This window comes from Polypterus senegalus, chromosome 17 (genome assembly GCF_016835505.1).
Source record: "Polypterus senegalus isolate Bchr_013 chromosome 17, ASM1683550v1, whole genome shotgun sequence".
NCBI lineage: Eukaryota > Metazoa > Chordata > Cladistia > Polypteriformes > Polypteridae > Polypterus > Polypterus senegalus.
This window is the reverse complement of record NC_053170.1, coordinates 40,254,001-40,277,010: the sequence shown is the minus strand read 5'-3', so window position 1 is coordinate 40,277,010 and position 23,010 is coordinate 40,254,001. Positions and strand designations below refer to the sequence as shown.

Below are 23,010 nucleotides of genomic sequence, written 5' to 3'. Positions count from 1 at the left end.
GCAGGATTGGCACAGCTTAGTCATAATTTACTTGAATAAGGCTGCAAAGAAATGAAAATTGGTAGTACAGTGTGTATAGGTTGAGTCCAAAACAGAACTGATTTTACAAGTGGTAATCGTCTGGCTTTTAAGGCAGGTTGGCGGAAGTGACATAATTCAGGGCTGAAACCGGAAGTGACTTAATCGGGCCAGAACAGGAAGTGACGCCATCTGGTCCAGGCAGAATTTCCCGTGTTTGGTCTGCAGGAATAAAAAAGAGAGGTTTACTGCACCCTGCCACCCCCTGGCTTGGCACAGAGTTACCTTCTTTGGGCCTTCTAGCTGCATCCTAAGCACACATATGAGACAATGTGTTGTGTGTGCATGATAATACTATTTTATTTTAACTTACTGTATTTATATTTTTAACTGTGCTATGTACTTGTCAAAAAAAAGTGAAGTATATGAAAGTATATTCATTTAAATTTAAGAAATAAACAGAAGAATGAATGTCACTATATACAGGAAAATATGTGACAATAGTTTACTTTTCTTTAGGAAACACACGGTTATTAATATTAACAGTATTACTAACAGTAATTGCAGTCATAAAAAAAATCACAAATAGCTCATTTCAGTTGTGGGTGCGTGTGTCTGTTTTAAAAATGCTGCATTATTTTTTGTAGTTGTTAAGCATTAACACTTTTTTGATTAATTTAAGAAAGGTCCTACATACTTCAGATTTCAGATATTCACAAACATTCACAAAAATTCAATATTACTTCATCTTGTGTGGGTGAATACAGAATTCATATTTCACACTTCACTGGCATAATTAATATCCAAGAAAAGAAAACTGAAAAAAAAAAAAACAACAGTTATCAAGTAAAGTGTTGTATGAATTTAAACTATTTTTTACATTGTTGTAAGAATGCAGCAGTTGTAAATGGTTAGTTAATGGCGTCATGTCTTCTTTTTTTCTCTTTTTCAGCCTGTGATCAGCTTTCTTTAGGTGTGGTTGCAATATTTGGACCATCTCACAGTTCCTCCTCTAACGCAGTCCAATCAATTTGTAATGCATTAGAAGTGCCGCATGTCCAAGTGAGATGGAAACATCATCCGATGGATAACAGAGACACGTTTTATGCTAACTTGTATCCAGACTACTCCTCACTTAGTATTGCCATCCTAGACCTTGTTCAGTTTTTAAAATGGAAGACCGCCACTGTAGTTTATGATGATAGCATGGGTAAGTAGCTGTATATAAAGTGACCCTAGCTTTCCTAAATAAAACCATGTGTAATTTATATATTTGTATATAAAATCCTATTGAATGACTGCATTATCCTATAAGAAAAAATATTCCTTAAATAAAATTTTAACAACATTGCATATAAAAGTATTTTATATTTTTGGCTGTATATTGTTACTGAATGAGTTATTTGACATTTCGGCATTTTAAAGACACACCCAATAAGCCTTTTTGGCTAGTGCCATTTTTTGTCAAAAGAGACTCATGGACAGAGAGAGGTTGAATTAACACACCCTCTGAAAAAGGCTAAAAAATATCTTTAATAATGCTGTAGCATTTAACATGTGTTTTCAAGTTAAAAGACAATAAACTGAAACATTTGGTCAAGCTCTGTGCTAATGTCAGATAGATACTACTTATGTATGTACAGTATATACTGGTGACTTAAAGAGTAATAGAGTGCTGAGCTACTTAGAATGTTGCTTGGACAATGAGTCAAAAGAGTCATATTACACACAATTTGCAGTTTATGTCTCCCTGTTGTTGCATTATATGCATTGTACTCTCTCATGTGCACAAGCCCACCCCTACAAATAAAGACAAAATGAAATCAGTGTCAATTTGTAGGGGTAAGTCATGGACAAATTGAAGCAAGTCACTGGGTATGTCACATTATACAAATTACTTCATGGTAGTGCATCGCCAGCTACCTCTAAGTCAGTAAGATTATGTAAATGAAGGCTACGAGTGAAAATTGCTGGAAGGATTGTGTAATGTGACATTGCCTGAAGCAAAAAGAGGGTAAATGAAGACATACAATATCGTAATATGGTATAGAAAAAACAATAAAAGATAATACAGAAGTTAAGTTTCCTGTTAGCCATTAATATAAAATAAGTTCTTCAGTAAAATGTTGGAGGTTTTTATGAATATGGTTAAGAGAAACGTTTGCTTAAATGTTGTAAAGGATTTCTTTGCCCAAAGAACTGAGGATACATAAAATATACAGTAAAGTGAATCTTCAACTCCCAGATTGAAATTAGTTTGTAAATGTTAGTTAAATTCCTTTTGATTTGGGGCCAAACGTCTTCTTTCCATAGTTCTTTATGTTACATACTTTGACTGAATGGAGCACTGCCAGGTCTGTAGTTAAGTTCACACAGTGAGTCAGTGGTGAGGGCTGAACTAGACTTACCGAACAACTTATGGGTTCCAGTTGTACTTCTTAGACAGTAGAATGCAGTATGTGAACTTTATCTTTTTAGTACCTTTCCAGTTGTATCCCAAACTGTCTTTCTTTGTGTCCAAAGAAGTAAATTTAAAATATGAATAGGAGTCTCACAATACTCTACTCTCTCAGGTATAAAACACCCATTCCCAAACGTCATAAAAATACATGAGGCCTATCATTAATCTCTTTCATTATTTTTTACCTTTGTTAGTCCTCTTCACATCTTTCTTTCCATTCTACAAGTAAAGCTCACATTTTAATAGTTTTCCTTCTCTGATTTCTTCCAGGTCCCTAGAGATTTACTGATTACACACAGTGTCCTAAAGATGTATGTTAGGTTGATTGTAACTCTAAATTAACCCATTTGACTCAACATCTGCATGCACATGAGGGTCCACTGTGATCAACTGGCGCACCAACTAGGCCTTGCATGTTATGCTGCCAGGGTAGACTCTGGCCCCCACATCTGTGAATTGAACCGAGTTGGTTAGAGGAGGGATCAATAGACATTGATCACAAGTACTCATATTTTACTTCTATTTAATAAGCAAGAGTAATGAAGAGAAAGACACCCTTCATGCTTCATTTGTTCCACATCTTTCAGTTCAAAAATCAAAGTGCTGAAAATGAAATTAGTACCGCAGCATATAGTAATTTGAAAACTTGACCTTTGCACATGCATACTATCATTTTGTCATGTGATATAAATGGGTTTGGGCCCAGCGCCAATATACATATTTCAGAAAGCGAAAATGTCTGGTTCTATTTGCCAAAATTATCCTTTAACACAGATGTTTTGTGAATAAAAAAAAAGTATGATCACCCTAGCATACTCTGTGGAGATCCGAACACTATTAATAAAAATGCTTAAAGATGTGATAGTTTCATATTTAAACTAAACAGAACTGGTAAAGAGAAAGCTCAAGTGAAATAAACTTTGACTCTCCATTAGGCCTACCTAGCACTATATGTAAGCCTTGACTGTCATTTGCAATCTAAAATGGAAATCCAATTTGAATCCTAACTATTCCTTTGTCAACATCATGCTTACCCTTCTGAGAAATTTTACTGTTTGTTTTCCACACCTCTTGTTCTGGAAGTGTCATCTAATTCTTCGTAGGGTTTCAGCTATTGATAGGTTACACAGCTGGTTGACATGAAAAATCACATAAATACAGTATATTGCATAGAACATTTTTCTTTACATCAATAACTAAGACCATACTATATACATCAATCAAGTACTTAACACATAGCTATTATATTTAAACCTAATGTAAACTTCATCAAGAATAGTAAACCAGTATGGAAGTTATCGAGCAAAAATAGAAAATTAAAGGTCTCTATCAATTTCACTTGTACTTCACCTGTTTTGCTTCGCTGCCTGCTTACAAAAGCAGCTTTAAAACAAGAAATTAGTTTGTAATGAAAAACGGGTTGCTGTGGTATGGGTTGTAAAAAAATAGTCAGAACTTGCCAGAAGTAATATTATTTGCAATGAGGCTGGTGAATACTACTATGAAATGTAATAATGAGAAGTAGCTAATGAATGTCAAATACAAATACAGTTCAATATGCTACTAAATTCACCACTTTGTTTAAATTTCTAAACAAAACACATTTCAAGTTGAAAAAAATAACATTTTATAATTTAAAATATGTCTAAGGTTTATACCACGTGCTGCACATTCATGACACATTATGGAACTGGAAAGAGCTAAAATAAGTGCCATTGAAAACATAGTTTTATTCAGAATTTGAAATAAATATTATAATGACATGGGCATGAAACTTGGGCAGAAATCATTGTCTGACATGCCGCAGGTGTAAAACTACAACATTATGTCAGTATTATTTTATTGCATGCAATATTCCAAGTAAATTAAATTTCTTTGACATTCAAAATATGGAAACCACATCTGCTTATATTGCACATTCATGATATGCTTTGTTACAAAACTCTAAATAAAATTTAAACATACTTTGAGATACAAAGTGCAAACTCAGTCAAACAAAGATTGAGTGAACTAGCAACACTAAACAAGAAACTGATAGATTAAATCTGACATTTACCAAAAAAGTCAACACAGAAAGCATTGTTTTCTATGTAAAATTTACTTCAGACAAAACAGCCAACCAGAAATAGCACACATTTCACATTATTGCCTAGAATTGCACCATATTTTTATATACTTTCAAAATATAGTCAACAAATATAATGAAAATAGTCATATAAACAGCTAACATAAATATACTTGATTAATATTGTATGTGCCTACAATGAAGCCATTATTCATAACTTTTCAATATATTTTATACGTAGACCAAAGAAGAATTCCAAAAGCAGTGATATTTAGTTTATACCACTGACATGCATTGACTCCATGCCACTGTTCTTGCTAAAATTGTATATTACAATATAATTAAGGATTGAGTTTAGTTAAAGGTAAAATAAATATCAGTAGTCACCACTTGGACTTTTGAACTTATTTATTTTTGCCCTAAATTGTACCTGTTAAGTAATTGCTTATTCCCCCATCCAGATCCATCTATTTTTGTCTTGCTTAGCCAAGGTCCTGAAGTAATGGGGTCTTTTCCAGCAGGATTGAGGGCAATCATCTACCCTTTACTATACTCATTCTTACTGGGCCAGACAAAGCTGCCAAATAAACTAATATGCCCAAATAATATTATTGTAAAAAAACTATTTATTTTCCTGCAGGTCAGTTCATACCTGTGTGTTCTCTTAAACAGTGACACAATTAGGTTTATTATTATGAGTGTCAGGCAGAGTAATGATTATGAAGCTGGAAATTGGATGTGTGATGATGAATGTTGTTGAATGTTGTTAGTGCATATGCACCGCAAGTTGAGTGTGCAATGGGTAAGAAGATTTTTGGAGTGAGTTGGATGAAGTGATGAACAGTATACCCAAGGGACAGAAAGTGGTAATTGGAGAGGATTTCAATGGGCATGTGTTGGTGAAGGCTGTGGTGGGCTGACGCCCTGCCTGGGGTTAGCTTCCTGCCTTGCACCCTGTGTTGACTGGGATTGGCTCCAGCAGACCCCCGTGACCCTGTAGTTAGGATATAGCAGGTTGGATAATGAATGGATGGATGTTGGTGAAGGGAACAGTGGAGATGAGGAGGTGATGGGTAGGTATGGTGTCAAGGAGAGGAATGAAGAAGGTCAGAGGATAGTGGATTTTGCCAAAAGGATGGACATGGCTGTGGTGAATATGTATTTCAAGAAGAGAGAGGAACATAGGGTTATGTACAAGAGTGGAAACTGATGCACACAGATTACATCCTATGCAGAAGAGTTGATCTGAAGGAGACTGAAGACTGCAAAGTGGTGGCAGGGGAAAGTGTAGTTAAGCAGCATAGGATGGTAGTCTGTACGATGACATTGGAGATCAAGAAGAGGAAGAGAGTGAGGGCAGAGCCAAGGATCAAATGGTGGAAGTTGAAAAAGGAAGACTGCAAGGTTGAGTTTAGGGAGGAGGTGAGACAGGCACTGGGTGGCAGTGAAGAGTTACCAGACAGCTGGGAAACTACAGTAGATGTAGTAAGGGTGACAGCAAGAAGGGGGCTTGGTGTGACATCTGGAAAGGAGAAGGAGGAAAAGGATACCTGGTGGTGGAATGAAGAAATACAGGAAAGTATACAGAGAAAGAAGATGGCAAAGAAGAAGTGGGATAGTCAGAGAGATGCAGAAAGTAGACAAGAGTACAAGGAGATAAGGCGCAAGGTGAAGAGAGAGGTGATAAAGGCTAAAGAAAAGGTGTATGATGAGTTGTATGAGAGGTTGGACACTAAGGAGGGAAAAAAATGACCTGTACCGATTGGCTAAACAGAGGGACCGAGCTGGGAAAGATGTGCAGCAGGTTAGGGTAATAAAGAATAAAGATGGAAACATACTCACAAGCGAGGAGAGTGTGTTGAGCAGATGGAAAGAGTACTTTGAGAGGCTGATGAATGAAGAGAACGAGAGAGAAGAGGTTGGAATGTGGCGATAGTAAATCAGGAAGTGCAACGGATTAGCAAGGAGGAAGTAAGGACAGCTATGAAGAGGATGAAAAATGGAAAGACTGTTGGTCCAGATGACATACCTATGGAAGCATGGAGGTGTTTAGGAGAGATGGTAGTGGAGTTTTTAACCAGATTGTTTAATGGAATCTTGGAAAGTGAGAGGATGCCTGTGGAGTGGAGAAGAAGTGTACTGGTGCCGATATTTAAGAATAAGGGGGATGTGCAGGACTGCAGTAACTACAGGGGAATAAAATTGATGAGCCACAGCATGAAGTTATGGGAAAGAGTAGTGGGAGCTAGGTTAAGAAGTGAGGTGATGATTAGTGAGCAGCAGTATGGTTTCATGCCAAGAAAGAGTACCATAGATGCAAATTTTGCTCTGAGGATGTTGATGGAGAAGTTTAGAGAAGGCCAGTAGGAGCTGCATTGCGTCTTTGTGGACCTGGAGAAAGCATATGACAGGGTGCCTCGAGAGGAGCTGTGGTATTGTATGAGAAAGTCGGGAGTGGCAGAGAAGTACGTAAGAGTTGTACAGGATATGTACGAGGGAAGTGTGACAGTGGTGAGGTCTGCGGTAGGAGTGATGGATGCATTCAACGTGGAGGTGGGATTACATCAGGGATCAACTCTGAGCCCTTTCTTATTTGCAATGGTGATGGACTGGTTGACAAACGAGATTAGACAGGAGTCCCTGTGAGCTATGATGTTTGCTGATGACATTGTGATTTGTAGCAATAGAAGGGAGCAGGTTGAGGAGACCCTGGAGAGGTGGAGATATGCTCTAGAGAGGACAGGAATGAAGGCCACTAGGAACAAGACAGAATACATGCGTGTAAATGAGAGGGAGGTCAGTGAAATGGTGAGGATGCAGGGAGTAGAGTTGGCGAAGGTGGATGAGTTTAAATACTTGGGATCAACAATACAGAGTAATGGGGATTGTGGAAGAGAGGTGAAGAAGAGAGTGCTGGCAGGGTGGAATGGGTGGAGAAGAGTGTCAGGAGTAATTTGTGACAGACGGGTATCAGCAAGAGTGAAAGGGAAGGTCTACAGGATGGTAGTGAGACCAGCTATGTTATATGGGTTGAAGACGGTGGCACTGACCACAAAGCAGGAGACAGAGCTGGAGGTGGCAGAGTTAAAGATGTTAAGATTTGCACTGGGTGTGACGAGCATAGATAGGATTACAAATGAGTACATTAGAGGGTCAGCTCAATTTGGTCGGTTGGGAGACAAAGTCAGAGAGGCGAGATTGCGCTGGTTTGGACATGTGCAGAGGAGAGATGCAGAGTATATTGGGAGAATGATGCTAAGGATAGAGCTGCCAGGGAACAGGAAAAGAGAAAGGCCTAAGTGAAGGTTTATGGATGTGGTGAGAAAGGACATGCAGGTGATGGGTGTAACAGAACAAGATGCAGAGGACAGAAAGATATGGAAGAAGATGATCCGCTGTGGCAACTCCTAATGGGAGCAGCCGAAAGAAGAAGAAGATTATGACTACACACTGACACAGTTTACCGACAGAGGTTTGCTTACTTTCAATATCTGTTTCAAAAGAAAAATTTCAAAGAAGAATTCAGAGTCAGATTTAATATCCACCTGGTTTAGAAAAGGAATATCATGTTCTCTTTAAATTTCTCTCTCTCTCTCTCTCTCTATATATATATATATATATATATACATACACAGTGCATCCGGAAAGTATTCACAGCGCATCACTTTTTCCACAATTTGTTATGTTACAGTCTTATTACAAAATGGATTAAATGTATTTTTTCCTCAGAATTCTACACACAACACCCCATAATGACAACGTGAAAAAAGTTTACTTGTGGTTTTAGCAAATTTATTAAAAATAAAAAAACTGAGAAATCACATGTACATAAGTATTCACAGCCTTTGCTCAATACTTTGTCGATGCACCTTTGGCAGCAATTACAGCCTCAAGTCAGTGTGATCAGGAGGGTGGGGGGGTATTGGATGTAAAGTTTTATTTATTATGAACATGTTCTTCTTAAGTTTGCTTATGCTGGACTGACTTAGCCACCAAACCCCCACGTAATTTTTGCTATATATTGCCTTTGATTCTTGTAAGTCTAAGCTTTATCCTCTGATGAAGGCCCCTTGCAGGGGTTGAACGCTCAGAAATAAAAACTACTTTATGATACGTGATTCATTTTTTCTCCCTTTGTGGAGGAGGGCCAATTAAATATTGTATATAACAGTTATACTTAGACTTACCTGTCAAAGAGAGGTATTAGAATTAATGTAAAAACAGTGTTCATCCTACACCTCTTCTCAGTATCCTTACATATCTCAACCCCTGTTGCTTTATGTGTACCCTCACTGTTCCCTCTACACCTTCCCTCAGTATCCTCTTGTATGTCAGCTTGTCCTGCCTGGTGCTCCTTCTGTCAAGCTCACTCCAGAAATGCCTGCTTCTCAGACTCGATCATTTCAATTCGCTGTGCTCACCTCCTGTCTGCTTTTTTGCTTTCTCCAATAGCAGACATGTCCCCATTACCCACTATGAAAACATAATTCCTTTTATTGCAACTACTCCCCCTCTTTGAAGACAAAATATCATAAAAGGGGTAGATCTGAAACTGTTTCAAAATCTTTACATGTTTATTTGTCAATTATTTAGCATGTGTATTTGTAGTATTAGTTTATATGCAGTGCATACAGTTTGAGTGGCAGAGCATAACTTAACTATACGTAGAATGTACCTGTTTACATGTAAATAAAGTTCTTTGTGCCAACTGCTCATTTACAGTAGATGGTGCTTATTTACAAATATGCCACAAAAAAACAGGTATTCATAGTTTTAGAAAATAGATAAAAAGCACACTGATAATTAATGTAATGAAGGATATACAGTACATTTGTTCTTATAGTAAGCTGATGGAACTTTACTTAAAATACTTGAGACCATGGCAAAGGTCCAAACTGCATTCAATATATTGCAACAAAATATATTGTAATTCTACATTTTTTGGAGGGTGGCATATGTTACATTCTTTCTCTCCATCTGTCTCCATTATTATAGAGTTTGACACATTTATACACATAATGTTTTGAATAAACATTTTCACTAGTGAGTTAGATGCATGCACAAATCACAACTCTATTCCGAGTTTCTTTTGCCCTTGAATCTATCATTGTAAAAGAGCATGTGATAAATAATTGACCAACCATGCAGAATTACTCATTCTAGAAAGTAGTTATTTGCACAGCTTTCAGTTCATCCATTTAGCCAGCAATTTTTGAACCAAATCTCTCCAATGGGGAGCTGGAACTTCATTCAGGAGCACCAAACTTAAGGCAAAAACAAACACTTGACAAGGCACGAGTCCATCACAGGGCACACCGACTCACAAAAGCCCATTCAGAGTCACCAGTTAACTTAGCATACATCTTTTTCATTAGAACCACACTGACACAAGGAGAATGAGCAAACATGACACTGACAGTAAACAGGACAAGGGTTTCAATGCATTCTCATTAAACTTTGAGGCAGAAGCTCCATTGTGTCACCCACAGGTTGATTTATGTTCTTAAAATTATGCAAATGTACGTGAAATTTCTTTTTTAATTATATCAGTTTTGTTCTTGTTTTAATATAAATATTGATATTTAGTATGCACTTCAACATTATATCTATAACATTTAAAATATCATAATATTGGGCATTACTTGGAAATCCCAAAACATTAATTAGCTGTTTTGAAAGACACATTATTGAGAAATCTTTATAGATGTCAAACAATATACCATAACCCGGTATAAATATAGGAATGTTGTGTTAATTCCATATTAACAGGGCCAAATTCAGTCTCCATAAGCAGGAGACAAATGAAGTTGCACACTTGAAAATGAGGCAGAAGATTTCATAATATGTTAAAAATAACAGTAGGTTATACAAATATTCGGTGCTTTGTTATAGCAAGCTTTATAAATACTTAGTGATTCAAATTAGTTTTTTCTTTGGTGCTGAGTTGATTTTTCAGTGGTTCTAGGATAAGGAGAATCCAAAATGATTCTTATTATCTTTGTATTTTTGGTTTGTAACAAAGACGACTAACTTGATGGCAAAGTTTAAAATTTTTTTACTGATTGAACATTTTTCAGTTGGCTTTTCATAGGTTTTGAAATAGGGATAATCCATATTTATTATTCTTATTTTTTATTTTTGGTCAGAAATAACAACATTTATTTATATATCTCATTTTCATACAAATGATGTAGCTCAAAGTGCTTTACAGGATGAACAAAGAGAAAAAGACAAAATATATAAAAAATAAAATTAGGCAATACTGATTAACTTAGATTAAAAGTAAGGTCCGATGGCAAGGGAGGACAGAAAAAACAAAAAAAGAAAAAAACAAAATCTGCAGGGGTTCTGAGGCCACGAGACCACCCAGCCCCATCTAGGCATTCTACCTAACATAAATGACCTCAATCAGTCCTCATGGTATTCAGAGCTCACATGGAAGAACTTGATGACGATGGTCATAACAGTTAATAATGCAATTTTTAAGACTCCGTGACACCATTTTGTGCTCTTGTTTTGACTTGGGACTTTGTGACTAGTTGTTAGAATACAGCAATTAAGCTTTAAGGGAATTTCTCCCATGACATCATGTGTCCAACACTTTAAAAGCCAAGGCTACCATCTATTCAGTGACCAAGATTAAGAATGCTTTCTAAAAGACTTCTCATTGCTTATGTTGTGATTGGAGTCCTAAGCATAACAAAAAAAAAAGAGTGTGGCCTCGTAAAATGACCCACAAAATATTTCTCTCGCAAAGCCTCTTTTGCATGCCAGGAAAGGAATCATCCCTTGTGTTTGCAAACCCAAAAGGGATTTTACCCTCAAAACAAACTTAAATGACCAAAAAATAAATCAAAAAGCCCCAGAAGTAGAAGGACATCAAACAATCTTTATAAAAAGGATTTGTTAACAAAAATAGAAAAATACAAGGAAATAGTTTAAAGATGCAAAAAGGAGTTGTCTAAAAAACCATACTAAATAAGCAATGTTCCAATATAAAAACAGAATTCTTAGAAAACCTGATATCAAATAACAATACACACAACTCTAAAGATAATGAAATGTTTGACAGCTGAATTCTGCTTCTGGCACTGATAGAAAGCCAGGAGGAAAATCCAGTAATTGTGAAATGAGGGTGGCCCCGCCTCATGGGGAACCATCCACAAGGAACACGAGACATACTCACATATAAACCGACACCTAACACATATAAAACCAACAAAAATAACATAGAGACATGAAAAATAACAACTCAAAACAAATAAACAAAACAATAATAAAATATAAAATACACAAGACTTCAATAGATGGCAGTTTCGTTTTGAAATCATTAGTATTTAGACTTTTAGAAAAAGTTTTTGACTTCAATTTCAGTCTTGCATTTTTGTTTTATGACATTCGTACCTTTTGACTTGTGCCTCTTTTGACACAAATTATCTCTTTTGTTCCAAAACATCTAATCTCTAGTGGTTTACCACTCGTAACATCTCTGTCATTATGTCAATAAATAGATCATGGGCCTCATATCTGAAATTCACATAGATTACAAAACCAAATTTGCACACTTTTTGTTTGAATGTGTTACAAAAGGCTGCAAAAAATAAAAATAAAAGTTGTCAAACAAACACCAACAATCATTTTTAAAATATTTTTCTAATGTAATCTATGCACGGGAGAAAGTCTCATTTTGTGTTCTTCTGTTCTGGCTAGCATCCACACCTTATGGCTGACAAGTTTGTCTACTTATTCCTTATTCACTAGCCCATTCTGGGAGAGTCTCTCTTCCAATTTTTGCTATTGTCAATCAGTACCTTGCAGAAAACACTATAGTTTCTATAAATAAACCTTCAGAGACATCAATGTACATATCAGTGTAGCTTACAGTAACACGTAAACTTGTATGTCAGCAGGAAAACTGGCATCTCAGTGGTGTAAATACGGAAGCTCTTACAAATGTCCTTGGTATTTCCAAAATGCAACATATAGTCTTCCAAACAACAAGTCAGTGAAATTTCTTCTGATGGAAAAAATAAAAAAGAAATGTAGTTTTAAATAAAAGGCACATTTGCTTCTTACAGATAACAACACCACCTTACAATATAGTAAATTATTCCAGATACGTTTTCTGTAGCTAATGAGCTTATGTTAGTTTTAGATACAATATACAGAAACTCTTTTATCATCAAAGAAAATACATATACTACTATCATAATGCAGGATTCCCAAATGTGTTTTCTTACTTTGGTCTTGCAATGAAAAAGTTGCAATGAAACATTTCATTAAGGTTTAAATAATTAAATATCTGAACAGGTTTTACTTTATATTTCTGACTTGCTAACACATGCACACTTAGGAGACATATTGAGGGCTCTGCAGAGGTAAGCAGAACCCACATTAGGTCTCCCTGTTTTACCCACAGCTCCAAGGGTACACACATCAGAAGACGCCTAACTTCACCTCAACACTTCAGCTGAACTCTGCCGCTCAGGGTGCTGAAGTGTTTATTCAAAATGAGGTCCAGATGGAGGTCGTCATTTGGACCTGAGACATACAACACGACAGAACTCCATGGATCTCTCTAGCTCAAAATGAGCAATGCATTGAAAGGAAGGCCTTCATTAGTGCCAATGCACTGTATATTTTTTACCAATTCCTTTTCATGTGGATCTCTTGGCTGGTGCCCAAACAATTACTTTTTCTGTCCGTCCCTTATCTGTACCATTATAGACTCCAGACATTTTCAATTTTCATTGAGTCAAAATTTTGAAGAACCTTAAAGTCCTACAGTTTACAAAGTACGTGATAATAATTTTTTGTGTCTTTGTAATGCATGCATGATTTTCTCATAAATGTTCTCCAACAGTGTTCCCATGTTTTTGTTGAAGTGCTCATTTTAAACTTACAGCTAGGCTCCACCATATTTAATCCTTTCACAATTTAAAAAACATTTTTTTCACTTTTATTTTCCTTATCTTTCCTAATCTTTCCTTATAGCACATACCACTCAGTCCTGAAATCAGCCTCTTTACTTTTCTAATTAGCTTATGGCCTCACTATTGTGTTACATAGTTTAAGCATAACCTCCCTTTACTTCTACTGTGCACATCATGCTATTTAACCTAACATACTATTAATCTTTTAAATCACTTCTGTACATTGACTCTATGTAGAAAGTGACAAGTCTACTATGACTCATAGATCTTTTTCATAAGCAGTATTTTCAAGTTTCAAACGTCCTATTGTGAATTTAAATCTAACATTTTTACTTCCTATATGTAATATTTTACATTTATTTACATAAAATTTCATCTGCCAGAGATAATGCCATCTTTGATTGCTCATGAAATGATGTGTTGTTTCAGGCATTCAAGATGAGCATAACAAATCCTGGCTTGGTTACTTTACGTGGAAGTTGTATGCTTTCTTCTCTAAATTCTTTAGTTGACATTAATCTAATAAAAAAGAGAGTTAGGGATCTAAAATATGATACCCATTTATTGCCAACTGCACAACAGAGAAGTTATAAAAGAAAGAAAAACATCAAAATGATAGGCACTTGTGATTTGGTTATATTACTGTGTCGTGGTCATCCTCTGCTATAGACGTACACCATGTCTGCTGAGTACACAGAAACAAAATTCACAGCCGAAAGAAAACAAGCTAGATGATCCTTTCACTATCATGTTTTAGCCTTCGCCTAACTAAACTATAAAAAGATGATTGTTTTTGTTTTTGCCATAGCACTGAAATAAATAAGGAATGCATGATGAAGCCATATATAGTGGCGATCATTCTGCATCGGAGTTTGGAAACATGCAGACCTAATATTTATCACTTTTCAATTTTTTTACACATTTTTGCTTATTGCTTTTATCATTATGGTCATAACCTCAGCATGCTACCATTTTGGGGTACAGATTCATGAGCAACCTTCATGCTTATGCATTTTACATGGCGATCACATGATGTACATTGTTATTGCTCTTTGCCTATTGTCACAAACTCCACAAAGAGCCATAGTAAGGTTTGGGACAGCCACCCGTATAATTGGTTTCCTGGCTGCAAATTGACGTTTTAAAAGATTGCACTGATGTGCATAAAACCATGTTCAAAACAGAACTGTGGGAATAGGGAAAAGGTGGAGGTTTTTAAAGGGGAAGACAGGAAGTGAGATCAAAGGGGTCGGGCTCAGGAAGGTCTTCAGCCATGGGTTTGAACCCGGACGTGACATCACAGGGGCCAGAGCCGGCAAGGTCTTCTTCCATAGGCTCAGTCCCGGAAGTGACATCAAGAGGGCCAGGTGGAACCTCCCATGAATGGTCTGCAGGCAAGGGAGAAAAAGAGTCAGTGCACTCTGCCTCATCCCGGTATAATTCGGAACTGCCCTTACTCAAGCCCTCTAGCTACCTCCCATGTGCATGTCTGTGACACTATATAAGATGGTGGCAAACAGTAGCATGTTATGCACTCATTGGATCTCTTTGAAAAAAAGAAAAGGAAAAGATAACGAAAAAAATGTTCTAGGAGCAAAAGAACAGGTAGGGTGAGGACCTTTTTGCTATGACTTATTTTACTTCTGGTATAATGATTTCTTTTATACAATATTGTTTTTTATTTAATATTTTGGTTTTATGGTCCCAGCCTGACTTTGACTCCTCTTTTGTGAGTCCTGATCTTGTGCCTTTCATGTTCTGGTGTTTGTAACATCTTTTCCCAATCACACAATCTTTCAGATGTAATCACAACAGACAATATCCAATTATTCTGCTCCCACGGTTGTATACCTTACAAAGCTCAACAGATACCTAAACAAGGTGACAAATAAAGAATCAATCATTAATGCAAAATGAACAAACTTTATTTGAATTGAGTATTAAATTGCCAATAGGGAAATTGTGAAAATAAAAATAAAATCAAATGAGCCTGAAGTAATATTACAAAAGAAGCACAATCACTACCGAAGAATTAAAATGTATCAACAGAAGTCAATCACTAATATGTTTCTTTAACTAGTTTCATCGTGTACACTCATCTAACATAAGTATTGAATTTCCTGTGCTACTTTAACACAAAAAAAATACATGCAAAGACATAAATATATAAGTTATAATGCGGATACAGCGCATTGCCACACCCACCACACAACAAACCAACTCAGGATCCAGATTAGGACCCGAGTGCAGCCATGCAACCGGTGACATCCCAGCACCACACTAGTTCAGGTGCAAGATTCAAATATTAATGGTAATAATGCTGTCAATCTACTTACAAGAAATTTTTCTGATGGTTCAGTATAGACAGCTGGAATGAAGCTACATCACATTAGAAAAAGTTGATGTTTTTAGAGGCTTTGTGTGAGGGGATAGATTGAGATTGCATCATGGGGGATGTTATCTGATTGTACTGCTGAGAAAAGAATGTGAGTGCATTGTTAAGGATGACTTGAGATGACATCAGCTTGGGTGGCTCAAAATTGCATTGTTATAGAAAAGGCTGCAAAGCTATGACACCAATCATGTGAGTAGCAATGGACATGGCTGGTGTAAAGAACAAACAAAACAAATACAAATCAATTACCCACAAGAAAAAAAAACAAGAGGGCACCATAGTGACATCACCATATTTTATATTAAGTGGTATATAAATAATCCACAAATCCATAGAAAGAGTAAAAATTAAAAAAAAAAAAACAGATCCAAAACCTCAGATTATAACTCTATAAGGTTTGCAATACATCAGCTGACAACACCTCATTTGCCAAAGCACGCTAGTAATGCTAATCGGTGTCTTAGAATTGACCCTATGCAGCATGTGTTAAAGAGGGTGTATCCTCTTATGAACTTATGGTCCTTACAAACTTAGTCCCTGTTCCTTTTGTGCATACCCGTTCTCTCAAAATCTTTATAGATTATCTCCCTTTCATTTTGGTTTTCATAAGGACACTCAGTCTCTTTAAATTGGCTCTATATATGTGTGTCCGTGTCTGACTGTGCCCTTTGATGGGCTGGTGTAACATCTAGAGTTGATGCTTTTCTTCCAACCAACATCACAAAGATAGGCTCCTGATCCTGTGGCCCTTAACTGAAATACAATATGCATTACAGTATGTCGAAAATGGTCAGATGGAGATAGAATTAATCTAAATTACCATTACTGGGCTGTCAAAGTTTTAAAAGGGTGTTCTTGCAGAATGCAGGCATGCTCTAATACAGACTACATGCTCCTTTAATGTGAATCCACCTTTATTCAATGCGTTTGTTACAGTAAATAACTACTGAAGAAATCATTGGTGTTAACATGCTTATTCCACACTAACTTCATTAATATGATATACTTCTGCATGCCATAAGTTCTGTATTGTATTGTATTGCACATAAGGCATGTTGACACCAGACACTGAAATGGAGCATCTGCCATGGTGGCAACAGTTCCCAAAGCACTTGAAGTAAAATGGATAACTAGAACATTTACAGAGGGTTAATATTAAAAACACACAGCACGAAATTCTTAAACAAAGAAAATGAAACAATTATGTAAACATTAAAGCAGGTAATCCCTAAGAAAATATTACACTGATGTTGTAAGCTCCCAAATGCCATGTAATACATTTTTAATATACCTTTATCAACATTACATGCAGTATGCAAACAAGATTTTTTTTTTCTCTGTTAAGCCCAATTGCTGCCCTTACATATTGAGTAGGAGAAGCACATTTTTTCCCCACGTACGTACTGTGCCTTATGAGTAATTTACACGTTCATAGCTGAAAAAATGAAGATGATGAAACCTGCCTCCTCTCATTCTCACACTTTATAAGTCTAAATTATATTTTTTATACTGCCACAGAGCTACTGTTATAAAAATATCTTTGCCTGGGACCTTAGCCACTTTTTTCTGTCACCCAGACGCTCAGTTGTTGCTATGGGGCAGTCGTCACTGTTTTAGAGTAACCAGAACACTTGCTTCTCTGTTTTCCAGTAATATCAGATTCATTTAAATTCAGGAGACCACCATTCATAACAAAGGAACATCCAGTTACCCAACTATGCAAGTCAACACAATCACTTTGTGGGCTGGGAGAGAACTGCTGAGTATCCCAAATAAAAGAGAACAAAGGCACAAGATAAACAGAATCCTTAGCTAATATCAAGCTTTGAAAATGAAAATGAAAAACATTAAATTGTTATTGTATTCACAGTATATTTGTCTTGTACTTATATTAATCAGTGAATTTGGCTACATTGAAAGTAAGTCTGAAGCATCATGGATAAGGCCCCTCTCACTTTCTTTTTTTTATTGATTTCTGCCTTGTACCCTCCACAAATTCATACAGAAGAAATGATTTTGTGAATTGAAATATATGGTCAAACTGTAGAAAAGTTAAGCCCCTTTATTTTAAAAAAGTATCAGTCAGTCATTGTCCAACCCGCTATATCCAAACACAGGGAAACGGGGCTCTGCTGGAGCCAATTTCAGCCACCATGGGGCACAAGGCAGAAACAAATCCCCAGGCAGGGCGCCAGTCCACCACTGAAAAGCATATACAGTATGTTATATTTGGAAAAATGAAGGAAACTTCATTCAATTAGAAATCCTGTCCCAGGTTCATAAAAGTCACAGTAATGCAGTAAACCGAGTTGAGCTTATGAACTTTTGCTGTGTGAACTCTCGACCTCACACTGTGCCCCAGTGTCTTAGGGCAAGTTAAACTTTCTGGTTTTACATTTCATTTCCAGTTTTGGCTAGTGGTGGCTTCGTAATTCGCTGTAACCCCTCCCTTGTATTTCTTGAATGTTTGCAATTTGCTTTTTTTGATTCCCATGACACGTATCCCTCTCACATGTTCACGTGTATATGTTTGACCTTATCATAAAGCTTGAATAGAATTAAGTGCACAATTTTTCAGAAGATGAATTCAGCAAAATCTTTAATGCCTGTTTATTTTTGTTGTTTTTCTGAAATCACCAGTAAATCAATCTCCGCATTAAAACAACCAGAAAATAAGACACTGTATTGAGCCGTACAAATAATGTAATATTATAGTGTCACTTCTCTCAGATATGCTTGTACTGAGGACTTATGAGATTTGCTTACTTATACATTAATTATTACTGATCTATGATCTTACATGAGCATCTTTGTCATAAGTCCTCTTAGCTATTCCTCTGGATTAAGTTTACAATTTCATGTGAAACATGACTAAACTTCTCCTATATGAATAATGATGCCTTTATGAAACATGTCTGATTTTTCATTTCTTCTAATCTCTTACGCATCTTTTATAGGCTTTCACTTTCACTCAAAAGGTGGAAACATTCCAAAAGCTGAGATTTCTCTTATTCTAATGGTTCTTGTTCAAAGTGGGGAAGCAAAAGTACCAAATAATTTGTATGGCTCTAAGGAGTTTTACTGTGGAGATTCATAATAATTTGAATACTATTTAAAAAAATTGCTCACTGAGAATTAAATATAGTCTAATACATGAGCATACCAATAGTTCTATTGTGGTCTCACTGCACATAAGACAATAATAATACAATATAGAATTTATGGCATACAGAAGTATACCATATTAAAGGAGTTCGTGTGAAATAAGCATAACACCAATGGTTTCTTCAGTAGTTATTTACTCCATTCAGTAACTTAAGGAAACTGAAGTAGATCACAGGCTCATTTTTAAAAGCAATTGATTCTTTATAGGCGTATCTTAGTTGAATATTATTAAAAGATTATTTGAATTGTGTTGTTATAGATAAAGAAATTAGTTCAAAAAGTTCCAGTTCTGGGTTCACAATACACCTTGGCTCACTTTGTTGACCTAAGCAAGTTAAGTAATGAATTTTGCTTGCAGTACAAATTGTAACAATAGCATAGTCCATGTTTGTATGAACTGTAAACTCTCTCTGCCATAGACAGACAATAAATCATGGAAAATGGTAACTGATTTTCTGCCTTAGTAACTAATTTAGTAACTGATACAAAATAATGTTAATATGCTAAGCTAGCAAGAGATCTTTAAACTTTATTCCCTAAAGGTCTTATTAGACTACAGGAACTGATAATGGCACCCTCCAGGTACAATATTCGTTTAAAAATCCGGCAGCTACCTCTGGACACAGATGATGCTAGGCCGCTACTGAAAGAAATGAAGAGGAGTCGGGAATTTCGGATCATTTTTGATTGCACCCACATAATGGCAGCACAGATTTTAAAACAGGTGAGTTCAACCGACTTTTTAAATGAAATTAATAATGGCATTCATACATTTAATTTTTCATTTCAGATCAGTTGTATCCAAATAATGTAGTCTTACATACTGTTAATAACTCCATTTTGTTGAATCCCAGTCAAATGTTCTTTTGATAGTTTTTTAGCAAATGATATGCAAACCAAGAAGGACCTTTTATTACCTCTGTCTTTCTTAAGTTTGTCTCTTATAACTGACTGGTAGCTTCTTTTCCCCAGGGATACTGCCAGCTGGAGTTTTTGTTGCCTTCTTCTTCCTTTTCAGCTGTCCATAGTTTAACAAGTAATAAATGGAAAGAAATTTAACAGCACAACTTGTGTTAAAAGATTTCAAACTATTTTGTTTTGCGGTCTACTTAAACAAATATGTGTCTTTATGTATACTCATGATGAAATTAACAAATTTTAAAGTTTGCAATTGCATCTACTTGTGAACTTTTCACAGCTCTCTGTGTAGTATATAAAAATAAAGTGAACTGAAATGATTTGAATTTCTAACAGATGAACTTTACCTTAATTTGCACGCTTTTTGAAAAGAATTCTGAATAAAGGTATTTTACAAGTACTGAGCCCATTAAAATAAATTATACATTTCATAATGCATCCGGTGACACAGAAGCAGTCAAATTGTGATCATGTACTGTACTGTAAACATAAATGTACATTAAACAATAATATTTTAGTAATACTTACAAACAGTCATTACGCACATTTTTTGTATTATGAAATGTTTTGGCAAAATCTCTATTTGACTTATGGATTTCTTTTCATTTGGGATATTGTTCAATATACACATTCATGCATATATAAATTGAATGCTCATTGCTTTTCTACATTTCTTTTGTCTTTAAACAAGGCACTGGCCATGGGAATGATGACTGAATACTACCACTACATCTTTACTACTTTGGTAAAGTATATATGAAAATTATATTTTCTTCATCTAAATATATTTCATGTTTACAGGGTCCAGCTTAAATGAATATTCCACCTTAAAATAGTTTTATATGTTACTTACCCCATGTTTGTAGTGATGGCTGAGAAAAAAAAAATGGAAATAAACTTTTTGATAGAACTGTTGGGTAAGAAGACCAGTTCTGAACTACAGCAAACATTATTAAAGAAGCAAAAGCGTTCATAAACAAATCTGTTTTGTCTTGTTATTCAGTTGTTTGTTTATAATGCGCAAAATGCATGCATTTTTTGATACAATATTGTCAAATAAACACTTGTGTAAAATCAGAGCAGTGTATACAGAAGAAATGCGTTCACATGGGAACAAGCATTAGAATGGAGGGCAGGACTCTTGACCAAGGATTATGTGACATGAGTAATATGAGATTTTTTTCGTAGATGGTTTTATATTGTTTGTTGTTATCCAGTGTTGGTTTCCATACATGCCCATTTTATCAAAAAGTTTGTTATCTCCATTTCTAGTGAACACATGAGATTTTTTATTTTTTTGGCCACCGCTATGAACCACATGCACTAGCAACATATACAGTATAAAAGATATAATTTTTGGGAGTTGAGTATTCCTTTAATATTTGGTCTGAGGATAACATTATTCTAATCAATAAAACATCAAATATGTCTGTCTGATTAATTAATAGAATACAGAGAAAGGTGGCAAGGAGGCACAGTGGTTAGCATAACTGCCTCCACACTCCTGCATCTTTGGTTTGAATCCTGCACGAGTGCATGACTACGCAAAATTTCCCTGCCTGTTTTTTGTCCTTTGCCAAGAGATTGTCATACAAAAATGTAATGAAGAAGGTAAAACAAACTTTCATTAATGGACCACAACAAAGTGGTCATTGCTTTCTTTGACTCTTAAAACCTTTTTAACTTTTGCAGTAAGAACAGAGTCTGGCAAGCTTTCTGGATTATACTGGAGGTATTCCCTCACAATGCTGTGGTATCAATGAACTTAAACCATTCTGCTCTTTCTGTAATTAAAGATAGCAGTGTCTTTATCGCTGATGCTTTCGGGGCTTTATCAAAGGCAGTGCCCAGATTAGTAAATAAGCCTCACCCCATTACTCATTTTTGTGATTTAAACTAATTCTGCCCTCATTTGGCTTATACTGTTTGAAACACCTGTTGCATGTAGATGTAATGCTATATTTCCTATGATATTCTTGATTAAAGTCCTTTTGAAATACAAGGCCAGTACAATTGTAGACTCCACTGCCATTGAATGTTTGGCTGCTTCCTTAGTAAGCTAAAAAGAACAGAATCTCCCTTACCTAAACCTGCGATGGCTGGCCTTTAACACACATCTGCTTTTCTAGATTATCTACAGTCATTTCTGTCGCTTTGTATACATTAGATGTTAAGCTAACTGGTTTGAGCATCTCGTTTTATGTCATACTGCAGCACTGATTAAATTCAGGTCCTTAGGAACTGATTCAATTAATAGTGACTTTTACAAAATCGTTTTTAGTGCTTTGGGTATGTAACTGCTAATTTGTTTAGGAACTGAAGGACACAAGACCACATGTAATCATCTCTGCTGATTAAGATGATTAAGTGTTCAGCTCTTTTAACAGCTTATTATCTTTGATAGAAAAGATTCCTGCATTTTTGGGGATTCTTGTTTTAAATCTAGGTCATTGCTGCTTTACTATATTAAACTGTAGAATTTTACTTTGATTTATATCCTTAAACTTGCCCTGTAATAAACGTGCATCCTGTCCAGGCCATGATGCTCCATGGCCTTGAAATAGATTTAGTGGTTATAAGAATTTTAAGATTACTTCTTTAAGCTTTTCTGTATTTTTAAACTTAAGTTGATCACCTTCCTTGTTTATTTGGTTCTTCAAGTTTGTACTTAGGTTTTTAAATCTATGCCTAACTATTAAAATCCATTATTACATTGATTCAGAATAATCTGGAAAGACGTTATATGATAATACCAGCAGGCTAAATAGACTGAGCAGAATTTGGCTCAGTGTGTCTCGTATTATGTCTTCAACTACTTTTTATTTAGTGCACTTCCATTTACAAGCTCAGTAAATTTACAGTATAAATGCAAAATATGCATACTTTCATTCATTCATCTTCCAAACCCACCTACTCCAACAAGAGCAGGGTAGTAACTTTCAATATGTACAGAAAGTAATTTTAATTCAGGACTCTGGGACAGCACAAGTCGAAATTAGAAACATTTTTTATTTTCATAAAAATAAAGTTGGAATCCTTACAGAAAGCATGGGTT

The 23,010-nt window shown here is 35.7% G+C and overlaps 1 protein-coding gene across 3 annotated transcripts in view; it reads left to right on the top strand.

Moving 5' to 3' along the window:
• The window catches only part of LOC120517403 (glutamate receptor ionotropic, kainate 3), a 511,659-nt gene that overhangs the window by 266,120 nt on the left and 222,529 nt on the right, over positions 1-23,010 (top strand). For all 3 annotated transcript variants that reach the window (XM_039739711.1, XM_039739710.1, XM_039739713.1), the window contains exons 3-5: positions 971-1,228; positions 19,580-19,761; positions 20,647-20,700. In XM_039739711.1, coding sequence (XP_039595645.1) covers positions 971-1,228; positions 19,580-19,761; positions 20,647-20,700 — 494 coding nt within the window. The remainder of the gene's footprint in view (positions 1-970; positions 1,229-19,579; positions 19,762-20,646; positions 20,701-23,010) is intronic.